This window comes from Littorina saxatilis, linkage group LG8 (genome assembly GCF_037325665.1).
Source record: "Littorina saxatilis isolate snail1 linkage group LG8, US_GU_Lsax_2.0, whole genome shotgun sequence".
NCBI classification, from domain to species: Eukaryota; Metazoa; Mollusca; class Gastropoda; order Littorinimorpha; family Littorinidae; genus Littorina; species Littorina saxatilis.
In genome coordinates, this window is record NC_090252.1 from 70,853,905 (window position 1) to 70,870,806 (window position 16,902).

At 40.0% G+C, this 16,902-nt stretch overlaps 1 protein-coding gene across 4 annotated transcripts in view; it reads right to left on the reverse strand.

Moving 5' to 3' along the window:
* LOC138974896 (zinc finger protein 892-like) overlaps nucleotides 1-16,902 on the reverse strand; it is an 86,789-nt gene that overhangs the window by 35,057 nt on the left and 34,830 nt on the right. Inside the window, exons 3-5 of one of the 4 annotated variants that reach the window (XM_070347612.1) lie at nucleotides 13,525-13,674; nucleotides 10,636-10,685; nucleotides 2,045-4,359 (exon numbers count right to left, since the gene is read on the reverse strand). The exons of 2 other annotated variants lie outside the window; for them this stretch is intronic. In XM_070347612.1, coding sequence (XP_070203713.1) covers nucleotides 2,872-4,359; nucleotides 10,636-10,685; nucleotides 13,525-13,674 — 1,688 coding nt within the window. In that variant the 3' untranslated portion in view covers nucleotides 2,045-2,871. Of the gene's footprint in view, nucleotides 1-2,044; nucleotides 4,360-10,635; nucleotides 10,686-13,524; nucleotides 13,675-14,245; nucleotides 15,542-16,902 lie in introns of those variants that run through there. One more of the 4 variants, XR_011458441.1, reaches the window with a different exon arrangement.

Genomic DNA, 16,902 nt, shown 5'->3' on the forward strand with positions numbered 1-16,902 from the left:
CGACCATTGTGGTGATCAAAGCTTGACATACTGACTGTCATCTTACAGTTTCACCGTTCCACTTCAGGCCTTGTGCGACCATTGTGGTGATCAAAGCTTGACGTACCGACTGTTATCTTACAGTTTCACCGTTCCACTTCAGGCCTTGTGCGACCATTGTGATGATCAAAGCTTGACATACCAACTGTCATCTTACAGTTTCACCGTTCCACTTCAGGCCTTGTGCGACCATTGTGGTGATCAAAGCTTGGCATACTGACTAGCTATGCCATATTGACTGTAAGAACCATTGGAAAAGCAGTATTTTGCTCAGTCACCAACTTGAAAAATAAAAATAAAAACTGTTACTGTGTTCATGTGAGTTATTCTTTGCAATTCTGAATGATGAATGAATGAAGTTGTGTTCTGTGTTGTGTTATTTTACTTATCTTGGCAAAATATTGAGTTAGGCGGTCATTGTGCACTCAATGACGCTGCGTATGACTTCTCCAAAAAATGGCCGACTCAGAATGTCCATTTCGCAATCGGTTGGATTTTTAAAATCGTTCGTACCGGGTCTACGAGCGCTGCAGAAACTTTAAATTAATCAACCAATCAGAGGAGTTCTTGTTCTTCACCCCGAGACACGTCCGGTTAAAATCAACTTCCTGCAAGAGGGTGAAATGGAGGTACGAACTTTTGTGCTTTGTTTGACAGTAAAATTTGCTACCAAAATCAACTTTTTTGCACATCGGACATACACAATGGCATGCTACATTCCTTTATCTCTCTGAAACACTTTATTTCAAAGGAATTGAAGCTAAATTGAGGTCGTGCGATGAACTGAAACGCAGTTGGTCGTCACGATCGGTCCGCCAACTCAAGTTCAGCGTGCGTGGCTAAAATCGAACATTTCAGTTCGGCCGCTTCTTCACGGCAGGGTTTCAGACGAAGGGGGTTGTTTTGTTTAGTCTCTTGTAGCATATTTTGGGCAGATTATGGACAGTATTGGAGTTAACACTCCTATTTCCCTAATTTCATGCACAAATGTAGGAGCATGTCTTGATCTGTCCCCCCTATTTGTTGAATGTTCCTTTCTGAATGACGTCATCCTGTTGCTGACTGGGGCATTCCAAAATGAGACTGAGGGGGGAAAGCATAGCCTGAATCTCTTGTTTTGACAACACAATCAATTCACTGACTAGTCTACCAAGATTAATTATTAGTAGGCCTAAAAAAAGTTGTCTGTTTACGGTAACATAGGCAAAAATAGGGTAGGTAGGTCGGATTTTTATTTTTGTGTGCATTTTTTTTTTTTTTTTTTTTTTTTGCAGAGGTCTGAAATGTTGGTGGTAATAACAAAAAGTGATAAACGTGTTCAAAGTCAAACTGAATTTGTGTTTGTTTGATTTTGTCTGAACACTTGTAAACTTGTTATCTTTGATCTACTGTTGCTGAGCTGATCACAGAACACTTTGAAGTTTTGAAATCGGTTAAATAGATCCTGAGATATGCGTATTTTGTTTTTAGTCTATTTAATGCTAATTTATGCTAATTTATACTAATGTATACTAATTTATGCACTTGTTTAGTCTTCATATTTCCTTTAAATTCCTGTATAAACAATAACAGAACAATTGCTATGAAATTGTTGCTTTGAATACATCAAGTACGTAAAAAAAATTAAAAAAAGGTAAATTATGCGTACATTATGCAAATTAGCGCGTTTGGTACATCACGCAAAAAAATTTAATTAGCACCAATGGATTCCTTGCATGTTTTTCATACAAGTCAGCAAGTGTTGTGGTTCAAACTTGAATACTTTTATTACTGTGAGAAAAAATCCATATTTTCAAGGTTGATTATGGTGCCATTTTGTTCCCTGCTAATCCTTCTTTGTATCTGTAAATGACTTTTCCACAAAGTAGCTAATTTTGTGACGTTCTGACAGCCATAACTCCGAAACTACTTGTCCGATTTTAAAAAATCAAATTGATCTGTGATCCACAGCTGTAGATCTCTATAGAATTATTGTTTTTGCAAGCATAATTAAGATTCTTAAAATTCATATGGCATAGCTATACTGACTGTCATCTTACAGTTTCATCGTTCCACTTCAGGTGCGTAGTTAGCAATCTCCTATTTTTTTAAAGTTCTTTAAACATCAGGACTCCCATAGTCCTGTCATTCCATCACTGATAGTGATTATCTCCATGCAGGTGATTATGATCACTAACATTGTTCCTATGTGCGCTGCTTTCTCCTATATTTCCACTGTGGCAGCTTTTCCTGTCTGTGTGTTTCGTGTTCATAATGGCATAAGTTTGTGCAATCTTCATTCTTCACAGTGCTGGAACCATCAGGACTTCCATAATCCTGTCATAACATGACCGACAATATCCCCACAGGTGTGTGCAACACTTTCTCCCGTATTTACAGTATGGCAGCTTTCATGTCTGCACCCTGTCCAAACTTATGGCAGCTCTAGTAACTGCAAAGCCGCCATTTGTGAAACAGACTGTACACTATATTTTTCACTCAGTGTCTTATGGAGTGCACAAAATGCGTCTTTACAAAGTGTCAAGATAATTGCACTTTATTCATGGTGTGATAGTTAGGCAGGGGTCAACTTTATGAGGAGACTCCAACACGGTATCCATGTCTCACCCCTGTGTCACTGCTGTGTCAGGCACGAGCCCTTGTTCATTGTGCCAGATTACACCTACAGCCACACACCTGAGTCATGCAACTCTTGTTCTAGAGGGGAAAAAAAACACCCAGAAGTATCCTCCATATCTACTGTATCAGGCTGCTGTTTTTCTCTCTCATGTCAATTGCCATTGTCAACATTGACATTAATTCGTTATGGAGGAGAGAGTATGCAAGGTGTCTTTACAGTGTATCAGGGTAGTTGCCCCTTGTTGTCCAAGCAGTGAAGCTTCCAGGGGTAGAAGCATGGTCCATGTCCATTTTTCTGCGTTGATGCATTTCAGCTGTGAAATGTCCAGCGCTGTAAGCATCTTCCATGTCCATTTTCCTACGTTGCTGTATGTCAGTTGAGAAACTTCCGGCGGTAGAACTAGATGCATGGTCCATATCGATTTTCCTGCGTTGCTGCATTTCAGCTGTGAAATGTCCAGCGCTGTAAGCATCTTCCATGTCAAATTTCCTGCGATGCTGCATCTCAGCTGTAAATCTTCCGGCAGTAGAAGCATGTTCCATGTCTATTTTCCTGCGTTGCTTCATTTCAGCTGCGAAATTTACAGCGGTGTAAGCATCTTCCATATCTTGTTTCCTGCGTTGCTGCATATCCGGGAAACTTCCAGCAGTAGCAGCATTGTCCATGTCTACTTTTCTGCGTTGCTGCATATCCGGGAAACTTCCAGCAGTAGCAGCATTGTCCATGTCTACTTTTCTGCGTTGCTGCATATCCGGGAAACTTCCAGCAGTAGCAGCATTGTCCATGTCTACTTTTCTGCGTTGCTGTATCTCTGTAAAATTTCCGGCAGTGGAAGCATCGTCCATGTCTACTTTCCTGCGTTGCGGCGTCTCTGTGAAACTTCCGGCAGTGGAAGCTTCATCCATGCTGATCTTCCTGCGTTGCGGCGTCTCTGTAAAACTTGCAGGAGTGGCAGATTCGTCCATGTCCACTTTCCTGGGCTGCTGTATCTCCATGCCGTGCTTCCTGACGTGCACGTTGAGACTGCTCTTCTGGGCGAAGGCGGCGTCACACATGGTGCAGCGGTAGGGCTTGATGCCGAAGTGGATGCGCTCATGGACCGACAGGTTGTAGGACGAGGAGAAGCTCTGCTCACACTTGGTGCAGTAGTATCTCTGGCGATTGCTCTCGTGGATCCTCAAGTGGTACTTGAGGAACCTGGGGTAGAACATCTTGTGGCAGACGGGACAGGGGTGTTTCACCAGGCCTTGGTGCGCCATGTCCACGTGCTGCTTCAGGCCCGTCATGCTCATGTAGCCCTTGCCACAGGTGTCGCAGATGTAGAACTTTCGCCGCGGCCCGTGGATTCTGCGCTTGTGTGTGCGCAAGTACTCTGGGTCTGAGAACATGGCTGGGCAAAGGGGGCAAGCGATGTTCTTAGGCTGCACGGTGTGCACGTTCTGGTAGTGGTGCACCAGGGAGCGTGCCGTCGTCACACTCTTGCCACAGATGGTACACAGGTGGGCGCTGTCTGGCGGAGAGAACAATGCCTCCCCCGTCTTCCCCCGGATCTTGACCCCATCTCGACACTTTGTGCGACAGGTCAGTCCCATGGTCTCTGACGACATGCGCAGGTGAGCGGTTATTGCCAGGTGAGAGCTGTACAGACAGCCACAGGCCAGACACCTGTACCTGGTCACCTCCACTCCGTCTTCATGCACCTGTAACCAATCAAACAGCACACGTTTTGTCAACCAGGTGTTTACTTCATTGCGAACGAAAGGAACCAACACATGTCAGTAAAACTTAGCTACACATTGCACAGCTCTGGTGAGTGAGGTACTTATACTTCAATAGGATGGGAAGAACACGTCAGCCAAAGTTAAATATACATTGCATTTGCACATCTCAACTAAACCAGGTTTATATTTTCAATAGGTTGGGAGTAACACGTCAGCCAAAGTTATGCACATTGCACAGCTCAACGAAACCAGGTTTATATCTTCAATAGGTTGGGAGTAACACGTCAGCCAAAGTGAAATACACATTGCACATCTCAACTAAACCAGGTTTATATCTTCAACAGGACGGGAGTAACACGTCAGCCAAAGCTATGCCCTAAAAGTTTGCTTCAGCTTACGTCCGGCTCACTCACTCTCTGGGATGATGGAAGAAATACAAAGCAAAACAAAGCACCACAACAATCACTTCAACATGATATTCAATGTAGCACCCAAATTAAAGCATCAATTCCCTGTCATTTCTTTAAAACTTTATATGCCAGTTCAGGCTGCTCACTTGACTAACAGGATCACCTTTCGGATTAAAGACTTCTTTAACAGGGATCGCGTGACCGCCGCTCACATAAGCGTACCCACAAAATCGAGAAAGGCAAATCAGTTATTTACCCTGAACAAGTTGATTTGTTTAGCTAGCTTGCATATTTTGTGTGCTATGCTATTCCTACTGATACATGTGTCGATCGCAAGAGCGGTCAAAAACGGACTTTTTGCATCTTTTTTAAGAGCCTTTAGTCACATTAGCTGATTCACAAACAAAAGCCCATTTGACCCAAAAAATGTTAAATTAACCATTTTTTTAATTACCCTAAACATGATTCTGATGTGACCTTGAAATTTGAGGAGAAGGATCCGGACTCAGTGCCGAGAGTGCATCAACGGGGAAAAAAAGAGTAAAATTTCTGTTATTCCGTTCAAAGCTCTGACTTCTATAATGTCCGAGAAAACCTCAATGTTGTGTATCTTTTGTTCCCGGGCGCCATCTCCCCGCCCATACAAACACTGCAGAACACTGTGTCACGAATTTATAATTCTATACAACTGCGATGTTACAGATCTATAGTAACAGCCCTTCCGAAACAGCATTACGGCCATATGTACTGTAGTTAACTTCACGTGAAACTTGAGTTTCATGTCCGTGTGTGTGAGCTCCTTTTTACCTGCGCTATGTCCAGGGTCTAGCTAGTCAGTCTGCTTGTTGTACCTGTTGGGGTTACATCGTTTGATGTATGTTACACAGACTCGATTACACTTGACCCTTGGATCGAGGAACTTGGTGTTTTATTATTGAATGTAAAGGTAATTATTTAGTGTATGTCATCGTTTATAAACCGCTTTACATTTCTGTAACTGTTTATTATTGTTTGGTCACTTAAAACATGTTCTAGGTTTTGTTGTTTTTATACTTGTCCAGACCTGTTTACCCCTAAAACATTGCATGTGTATTTTCTTGGAGCAAAATGAGGCAAATGTGTAGTTTTGTAATTGAATGTGTAGAATTTCTCATCGACCTATCACAACAACAAGAACAATGATTGCTACTTTTTACCACATGTATTGATTGACTGACGGAAAAATGGGAATTGCAGACAGTGCAATGAGCATGATGTTTTCCTTTCTGCGAAGACAAGGCATGGGTAGTCCTGATGATATTTTGGCAGAAAGACTTGGTTCGGCGCATTGCTCGTCTTTTTCTTTTTGGTCGGTGGCCTTTCGGAGTCATTTTCTTCACAGTTCTCATCTTCACTTTCGTGTGCTCTGCGTTCAGCCATTGTGTCGAAACGCCCGCATGGTTTGGCAGTAACGCTTTCAGTTGTGCCCGGCATTTGCTTGGAGAAGCCTATTCGGCATTAACAAGCTACAACGCAACGCCCGTGGGCGCTTTACGCGCTGCACGCAGCAAACGACTGCTGGCCGAAAACATGGATTGGAAAATGGATCGGTCAAGGGAGATGAAGAAAATTACGGATTGTGATATGCGTAGCCAAAACAATACTGTTTGCGTGCAGGGACGGGGCGGTGTGAGAGCACAACGGGACAAGGAACAGGTGTAAAGACGAAGAAAAAAAGAAAAAAAATTTTTTTTTTTTTTTTTTTAATACCATTTGCGTAGAAAACGACAGACTTGCGTAGTTGCGTAGTATATTATTCAAATTCGTAGTTTACTACGCTCAATGTGTAGTGTAAACAGGTCTGCTTGTCACCGGCAGTATATTTACGTATGGATCCGTGTAAAGACTGAAAATAGATTATCAATTGAGGTATTCATATTGTATTTGTGAGGTCATAGCCTTTTTAGTCTACTAATTTTGTTTCAGGGTCTGGAGGAGATGATGCAGGCAGCCGGAGGGCTTTGCCGCCACTACGCGGGAGACCGGTGATAGCCTGTGGACCGACCGCCCGGTGGTGTATACTTGTTCTGTCAAGTCTTTAATCATTCTTCCTCTACATAGTTTTCTTCGGCAGAGTAGCGGTAGGTGTTGTGCCGCGTGAGGCATACTTGTGACTGGACTTTATATTTGTTATTATGGTGTAATTGTCATTGACAATTGAAAGACGATTTTTTCAAGTTTCGAGGAATTTCTGGACATCATCTTTGGACTACTGTATTTGTTTGTCATGTGCGCCTCGTTGAGGAATTACTAGTCAATGTGGATTGTTATGTTTATGAATATTTGATATGTTGATATTGTGGTTGATTGTGTGTGTTCCTGTGATTTGTACCGTAGTTGTTAATTAATATACTTATTGTTATTTGGTCAAGGCCATGGAGGTGGCTCGAGTGCAGAAATCACCAGCTGACAATTTTTGACTGCCAATCTAAGGTTGAAGATAAAGAATTAATGAAATCAAACTGTTGTCACTTGTTCTTATATAATTAAAGCTTCGTGTGATGACATAAAGTGAGTTAAACTTGCTTTCTGTCATTAAAAAACAATTTTCTTTAATGAAAAATCGACGATCGTGGTGGAAGAAAAACGTGACAGACATACCTGTGTGTCACTTCACACGGCATTTTTCACCATAAAAAGATCGAATCAAGAGTCAATTTATTGATTTCCAATTCTTAAAACGTTATCAATTCCTATTGACGTTACATGGGTGTCAAATATTTGTTCGTTTCTTGTTTATATAGAGCGTCATCAATCGTGCTCAAACGCAATGCATGGTGTCGTGTTTGGGTGATAGCGATCGATGTTAACTTGAAAGAAATATCCGCATCCAACACACGTGATTAACCTCTAATCTGAAAGATTTTATGTTTTAGTTCTTGGATTAATCAGCAAGCGAACATTTTAAACTCTGATGCAGCAAGAAATTTACATTGATTTTGCGGAAGCGATATGGTGTCAACAAACCGTTGCGTTTGGACACGAAAAAGGAACAATGTATGTGTATTTTTCACTCCATGTTTTGGAGATTAATCCGGCATGGAAGTGAAAACCACTCCAATTTAGAATATTGCGCCATTTGAAGACAAAGCGCGCGATGGACGCCGAGGATAGGCCGAAAACTAAGGTTTTTATTTTGGCGTCATTTGTTGCGTTTTTGCAAATCCAGCGAAATTATAGATAGAATATGAAGTAATGACCACATTAGGCTTTCGAGTGCTGAGTTCTGTTTCTCTGATAAAACTAGAGATCCTGTCTGAATAGTTGTGCTTTCATCAACACTTTCCTACGTTCCTACATTTGTCAATTTTTGATTTGTCATGTGCATTCATGCCGATCATGTGGTGTCACCGTTGCGTTTTTGGTTTGATAGAGCTAAGTACGTTTTCAACCACCAATGATGCATCCCTTCATGACATCACTTCGTGAAGTGCGCCTAAAAGTCATTTACTGCGATTTACAATATACGTGGTTGATATTATGGGATGCGGGAGATCAAACGTAACTTTACACCAAGTCCGAGGTCGTCAGCGTTATGTTTAAACTCGTTCAACTAAATGTCTTCAAACATACACTAATTTTTGTGGCAGATTGAATACTAGGAATTAACATCATCATTGGGTCTGAACTTGTAGACCCTTATTGTGTCTGATCGCCGAGTGCTAGTTTTATGTCCAACATAACTTGACGTTATGCACAGTCGATCTCTGCTGCCACGGCTGGTGTAATGTTAGGTTTGGGCACTCGGTTTTTTTACTTTTTTTATTTTGGGTAAGAAAAATAGATGTAGAATTTAATATTGATATTATCTGTTTCAATGCAGCCCAGCACAACAAAAATATAATCTGTAGGAAAAATGCGTTATACAATTTCACCATAATCTGTTTGAACATTAACTTGACGCCGGTTCTGAGACACCCCTTGGTGTAATGTTAAGTTTGGATAGGTTATTTTTGTTATTCTAGATCATCAAAATCTTTTTGCATGTCCGGACCAAGCATGCATAGGTTTTTTTTCTTCTTCTAGTTAGTGTTTTTTGTTTTTTTGTTTTTTTGTACTTGTGGTTGGGAATTCATGTCCAACATAACATGACACCAACGCAGGAATGTCAGGGTATGTCATGTTATGTTTGGGCAACATTTTGTGACTTTTTCCGTTTTTATAGTTTCTTAGTCTATTTTCATCTAGCTTTCCTTTTTATCTAGCATTTTGTACAGGTAAATGTAGACTATACATTATTTTCCTTTTAATTGGTTTGAACATGGTCTTAAGTTATGTTTGGGCATTTTTTCATGGCACAAAAACTTTTTCTAAGGTTGCCCCTCACCTATTCAGTGAACTTAACTCTGTAGCAGCCTTATATGTGCACACAATGGCATCTGAATTGGATGGCTTACTTACACCCATAGTTCCAGAGGATGTAGTTTTATCTTTTGTCACGGTGTCATGTTATGTTTCATGGCGTCATGTTATGCTCACAGCAAATTTTCTGTGCAAACATAAAAGATTAAGTTTACACATCAGATTATTTGGTGGCTAATAATTACCTACCATCACTGCATGTAGATAGCTGTACTCCTGTTCTTTTATTATGTTTGGTTTTGCCACTTTAGCCTGATAAAGACTGTGTCACGGCGTCATGTTATGTTTCATGGCGTCAAGTTATGTTTAAGTGTTTTAATTTCAGAATAACTTTTTCTAAGGTTGTGACTTGGCTATGCAGTTAACTGTGCAATGTAGCTACCAACGCTATGCACACAATGGCTTCTGAATTTGATATTTTATTTGCATCTATAGCTCCAGATGATGTAAGTTTATCTTTTGTCACGGCGTCATGTTATGTTCAAGCATGGCTACTTTTTCTTTTTTCCCTCTCATTTAAAGACAAGGTAACGCATCCACTTTTTTTTTTTTTTTTTGCCAAAGGAAATAATGTATGTAACAATGTTTTATTATTATTTAATGCCAAAATGATTGATTTGGGCGTGTTCTTGGTTTAATTTTTGGCATTTTCGGGTATTACGCAGCATCCAGTGAAGGATGGCTCTATTATTGATTTAATTTGATGACTATAATTAGTATTTTCATTACGATATTTTGGAGACACACAAACATTATCTATGTTTTCTGTTTTGGACTTAGTATTGATGGTATTTTGTCTTTGAACTCCATGCTGCATTTTGACTTAGTGTTTTGGTGTCATGTTATGTTTAAGCAATTTCAAGCTCAGGTATTTGACCCAATTAGAGATTCTTACCTGCTTATCTTGTTTGTATTGATGGATGTGTGGCCTAGCAATAAAGAAACACCACCAACATTTCTTTTTGTTTGTCTGAATCTGAAATTGTGATGGCGTCATGTTATGTTTGAACATTGATATTATTTTTGTAAATACATCTAAACGATGGCTCAAGTGTGGAAAACATTTTTCGTAGAAGTTTAGCATGACCATACCTAGTAAATTGTCAGGAAATTGTCAGCTTGTAATAACATTGAAATTTGTTCTTGCATGTCACACTCATTGGTGTCACCTCCATGGCCTTGACCATTTATTTCTGTGTTTGGATTGCGATTTCTGTATGAGAGGGAATGAACATGCGTGAGACAGATCGGAGTTAAATGTGTGTATGCTACAGGAATCGAAATTCATGACACACTGTTACTCACTCCGGAGAGTCAAAATCGCACGTCATGAAAATTGACCTAGCAGGGGTGTAGCCACGAGGGGCAGGTAAGGGCATGGGCTGTATACTAACATCAACCAACACCTTCTAATCTAAAACTCTTTTGAAAAGAAACCACGTACCAGTTTCCTTTTTGCCACAGCATCCTTCAGTTGAAGAGAGTACAACTTGCCTGAAAGAGAAAGAAAAACAGACATGAGCCTCAAGATCTTGCATAAACACCCTTTCATTAGTTCTTCCTGAAACTGCATGTCCACACGCAAAACTTAGTATGACAGAAGTGCGACAGTAACTGGAAAACATGTCTCAACAAAATCTGATGTGAACTTTGTTCTATCAGTGTTGTTCTTAGCAGACCTGTGCACACTCAAAACGCTCATCAGTAGTAAAGAAACCAAATTTCACTACTTTTTAAAATGTTTCAGTAGTAAGCTGTACCGACAGTTCAAGACATAATTCTGCTCACAAAGCACACAAACTTCTTCTTCTTCTTTGGTGACAGAGCTGGTGTCTCCTCTTCACTATCTGAATCTCGCACTCTTTTTTTCTTTTCCATGTTTCACTTCAATCACAAGTTGCCACGCAGACGCTGGACGAACTAAGTCTAAGAACAAAGACTCAATGCTGAGAACACGCGCGCTTCCGGTAAATCGAAAAACGTCTTTTCAGCGCAACGGCCAACTAATTGATCAAAACATCTTAAAACAGAAAAAAAGTTTTCATTTTTATTTTTTTAGTAAAACATTGGAATTTCGGAATTTTAATTAAAAATCCGTAGCACCGTATTCTGCATATAAAAATCAGAGAAATTACGGAGAAACCGTAGATGTGCATAGGTCTGTCTAAGGCCTGCCTTCAGTCTTGTGACACATTGTTCTGACTCCTGGCCAGTTGTCTTTTCCATAATTTTGACATTCATGAGCTTTTGTGGCTAAAGAACTTTTCACATTTGGACCTATACATATTTTCAGTCCAGATCTAAATGACCTATTGTGTTCTGTCAGGGAACAATACTTCTCTATTACTGTATTAAACCCTGCTGCCTCTCACTCTGTGAAGTGTTAAAAAGGATAAGATTTCCTATCTGTAGTCCTGTGAGGTTACTCTCATAGATTTCATATCTGTAGTCCTGTGAGGTTACTCTCATAGATTTCATATCTGTAGTCCTGTGAGGTTACTCTCATAGATTTCATATCTGTAGTCCTGTGAGGTTACTCTCATAGATTTCATATCTGTAGTCCTGTGAGGTTACCCTCATAGATTTCATATCTGTAGTCTTGTGAGGTTACCCTCATAGATTTCATATCTGTAGTCCTGTGAGGTTACTCTCATAGATTTCCTATCTGTAGTCTTGTGAGGTTACCCTCATAGATTTCATACCTGTAGTCCTGTGAGGTTACCCTCATAGATTTCATATCTGTAGTCCTGTGAGGTTACCCTCATAGATTTCATATCTGTAGTCCTGTGAGGTTACCCACATAGAAATTCGGGCTGCTTTCTCACTGGGGAAAGCGAGCTGCCGTACAGTATACGGCGCTATCCTTTTTTAAATTTAGTCAAGTTTTGACTAAATATTTTAACATCGAGGAGGAATCGAAACGAGGGTCGTGGTGTATGTGCGTGCGTGTGTGCGTGTGTGCGTGTGTGTGTGTGTCTGTGTGTGTGTGTAGAGCGATTCAGACTAAACTACTGGACCGATCTTTATGAAATTTGACATGAGAGTTCCTGGGTATGAAATCCCCGAACGTTTTTTTCATTTTTTTGATAAATGTCTTTGATGACGTCATATCCGGCTTTTCGTGAAAGTTGAGGCGGATGTGTCACGCCCTCATTTTTCAACCAAATTGGTTGAAATTTTGGTCAAGTAATCTTCGACGAAGCCCGGACTTCGGTATTGTATTTCAGCTTGGTGGTTTAAAAATTAATTAATGACTTTGGTCATTAAAAATCTGAAAATTGTAAAAAAAAATAAAAATTTATAAAACGATCCAAATTTACGTTTATCTTATTCTCCATCATTTGCTGATTCCAAAAACATATAAATATGTTATATTCGGATTAAAAACAAGCTCTGAAAATTAAATATATAAAACTTATTATCAAAATTAAATTGTCCAAATCAATTTAAAAACACTTTCATCTTATTCCTTGTCGGTTCCTGATTCCAAAAACATATAGATATGATATGTTTGGATTAAAAACACGCTCAGAAAGTTAAAACAAAGAGAGGTACAGAAAAGCGTGCTATCCTTCTTAGCGCAACTACTACCCCGCTCTTCTTGTCAATTTCACTGCCTTTGCCATGAGCCATGGACTGACGATGCTACGAGTATACGGTCTTGCTGAAAAATGGCATTGCGTTCAGTTTCATTCTGTGAGTTCGACAGCTACTTGACTAAATATTGTATTTTCGCCTTACGCGACTTGTTTTCTTCTGCATGCATGTATTCATGTTTTGTAGCCCTGAGACTTCTGTGAACGTGGGTTCTTTATCGTGCCCATGCGTGCACAGAGGGGTGTTAGGCCACCGAGGAGTATGCACAAAGTTGACTCTGGGAAATAAATCCCTTGCCACTCCCCCCCCCCCCCCCCCCCACTCCAAAATGAATGCTTTTGATGACATATATCTGACTTTAACAAAATTGAAGAGGCACTTTGGTGACCTTCATTTTCTTTGTTTTCTCTTTCTTCATTTACTTAAATTTGGGTTAAATGTTTATTGACCCTATCCAGACTATAGGATTGCATTTAGGTTAAACATTTATTGACCCTATCCAGACTACAGGATTGCATTTAGGCTTGAAAGCTTCAACATTTGGAATTTGTTCATAAAAATTCTGATTAATTTTAAAATTTCAATTACAGATTCAAACATGATTGCATTGTATTGTATATCATTTCATGAATCACAAAATATTGAAGTGGGTTTTTTTTTGAAAACGTACCCTGAAAATGAACAATGAAAATGTTGTCATGATCTGTGTGTTGTGTATGCAAAGAGTGATCCTCACCTTGCACGCCCGAGGTGTTGTGGACGTGCGTGACGTGGCTGTTGAGGCTGTAGTGACAGGAGTACACCCGGTAGCAGATGGGACACCAGTACAGCGACCGTCCCAGCTCCTCCGACACGATCTTACACCTCCCCTCCGGCACCTCCTCCTCTGTAACACAACCACAAACACACTGGGTCAAGGCCACTGTAAACACTGGGTCAAGGCCACTGTACACTGAGGGCATCTTTCCTTCACATACACAGACATTCATCAACAAATAGACAATACTATAACAAGCACAATGTTTTGCAGTAGTGTAAAGATGTCAGCGAGAGGATGAAGCTTACTCACATGTATGTTTTCACTGTATTGTAATATGTAACACAGCTCAGTTTCTTTCACTCACTGATACAAGAACTTAATGAATGGCATGTTCACTTGTTTTTTATTTTTTATTATTAATTCTTTTATAGTTTTTGTGACATTGTATAAGCAAAGTCCTTTCTCAAAAAATTGTATAGTCAAAATCTACCCTTTCGGGACATATATTGCATGTTTTGTACAGTTGAGAGGCTTGTTTGTCCCCTGCCCACCCCTCCAATACTGGGCATTTGCTGCTACAATTTCAAGAAGCAACACAGACATGACTGTTGAACAACACAGCACTACCATGCAGACAAAAAACACAGCATGCAATCGAGACAGACACTTGACAAGACAAGCAATGAGCAAGACTCACCGTGTGCCTGTCCAAGGCCATCAGCTCTTCCTCTTCTCACTGTCTATACATGTGCTGGAGCATCAACACATTACATCCTCCAGTCGCTTTCTGTGCTTTCAGTTTACAGTGTGCTGTACATGTGTCCTACATTTTCTCATCATGCGGTCTGTTTACACACAATTTAAAGGTTATACACTTCCATTCGTTGATTATAAAGATTCCTGTGTTCATAGCAACTCTGAGCTGGATTGACAATATTCCATATCTTGTGGCATGTCTGTTCCCAAAATTGGCCGACCATAAATGTGTCCACTGGCAGACAGCTCTTTACAGCCTGCAGCTTGGTGGTTCAGTGTGTGAAAGCACTACCATCAAGATGACATTGACACCACTTGTTGCACATTTTTCCTGCAAAAATACAATTACAAGTCTTGCTCCTCAACACACCGGTCCAACAGGTGCACCATCCTTGTTGACCAAGTGCCCTCTGAACTCCGTCCTCCCCATTTAACGGGACAAAACCAACGGCTTTTTGGGAGGAGTGGGGGGTATCATCACTGTTTCCTTTTCAAGTTCATCAACCTCCCTGGGCTTCTGGATCTCAATTCCATGCTTGCGCATGTGAACGTTAAGACTGTTCTTCTGAGCATAGGCTGCCTCGCAAACGTTACACTTGTACGGCTTTTCTCCAGAGTGGATGCGCTGGTGAACCTTGAGGTTGTAAGGTTTAGTGAACTTGAGCTTGCAGTGGGAGCAAGGGAAGACAGCTTGCTTGTCCTTGCTGTGTGTCTTCATGTGAGCGTCCAGAACGCGCTTAGCACAGCACAGTTTGTTGCAAACAGGACACACAAACTTGTTAGACGTGTGCTTCCTGTCAATGTGGTCAGTCAAGGCAAAATGAGTCCAGTACACATTTCCGCAGATGCCACACATCAATTTTTTTTGGTCCCGGTTGTGTTTTTTCTTGTGGAGTTTAAGCTGTCTGTAACCCAGAAAGGATTTCTGGCACACTTCACAAACATGATTTTTCTCTTTGGATTCCACATGCTTATTAGCCAAGTGGATCACCAAAGCCGCCTTGGTGCTTAAGCTTCTACCACACTTTTCACAGGGAAAAGTTGGTCTGTCCCTGGGACAGAACAAAGCTTTGACAGCACCCTTTCGGATTTTGCTACCTCCAGGTGTAGACGTGCGACAGGTCAAGGTGCCATCAGTTGTGACTCGCAGGTGATCCGTCATAAGATACAGAGTCCTGTGTACTTTGAGACATGTCAGGCACTGGTAGTAGCTAACCTCCGCCCCACTTTCGTACACCTGCACACACACCATTGCAATCACAATCAACACTGGAGCTACGCATGTTTCTTACAACTTCATGTAACAATAAACAGAGTTTACACTTAATTGCAGCACTTATCAAATTCACTTTATTCATTAAGGGCCCAGACATACCTAGTGACGGGTGTATTGTTTCTTAATTTTGTACTTTCAGTTTGCTTCCAGATAACAGCTTCATATTTGGCAATTAGATAGCTGAATGCCTAAGCTAACATACAAAAATATAATATTAGTAAAACAAATAATATAAAGTTTGCCAAAAAAATAATAAACAAAAAACTATGTTTCGAAAATGCCAAAAAAAAAGAGTTGGTTTTGACAACATTGTTTTCATTCTAGTCATATCAGAACTATTTCCTTTGGTATAAATGTATATAAAGGATATACCTGGATCATTTACTAAAATAAACAGAGTAAGTTTAATATTTTGTATTTTAGGCTAAACTAAATTTTGTGAAAAAATTGCTGATTTTTTTTTTACTTTGAAAATTCATTGCACATGCTACACTAACAAGACTTCAATTATTTTCGTCCACGTTCCAGATATGACAAAACTCTATTTCCATGCCAAATATCAAGGTCATAGCTTTAAAAACAAAAAAGTTATGTTGTAAAAATGAACAAAACGACTCGTTTTCCGGACAAAATCACAACATAAAAAATGCCATTTTTCTTACAGAAAAAAGTTAGTGTCCACCGCTGAGATAGGGGAACCCCTCTGCTTCTGTTTGTTGTTCGTCCCTACCAACCCTCTTCAATCTCCTTGCCTTCCGAGCCGTAATGATTAATAATTAATAATTAATTAAATATTTTTAATTTAAATACTTAAATTAATATTAATTAATATTAATATTTCGTAATGATTTTTTGGGCGTTTTGGGGGTCACATGACCTACTTTGACCCCATATATTTCCCGTTATACCTGGGAATTTCCCCCCAAAAAATATCTGGCATGAAAATAGAGATATTCAGCTGTATGAAAATATGAAGTGTGGAACAACACATGAAAAAGTGATTTTTGACCCGTCACTAGGTAGGTCTGGGCCCTTAACTGAGTGTTAAAACAAATTTAGCACTTATCAAGTTGTTTAACATTGATTTACTATGAACTGTACATTACACTGACAACACTTTGCGGCACTCATTAAGTTTAAGATTTTCATCAACTGTACATTATGCAACCTTACAGCCCCTCTGTTCTGTCCTACATTATAAGTCTCTTTGTGAACATTGTCAAATATTCTCAGCATAAATCTGTCTTAAATCTTATCACAATAATACTACTGCTAACTAAGATTTGAAATCAAATGTAACATAATATTAAACAAGTGGGAAA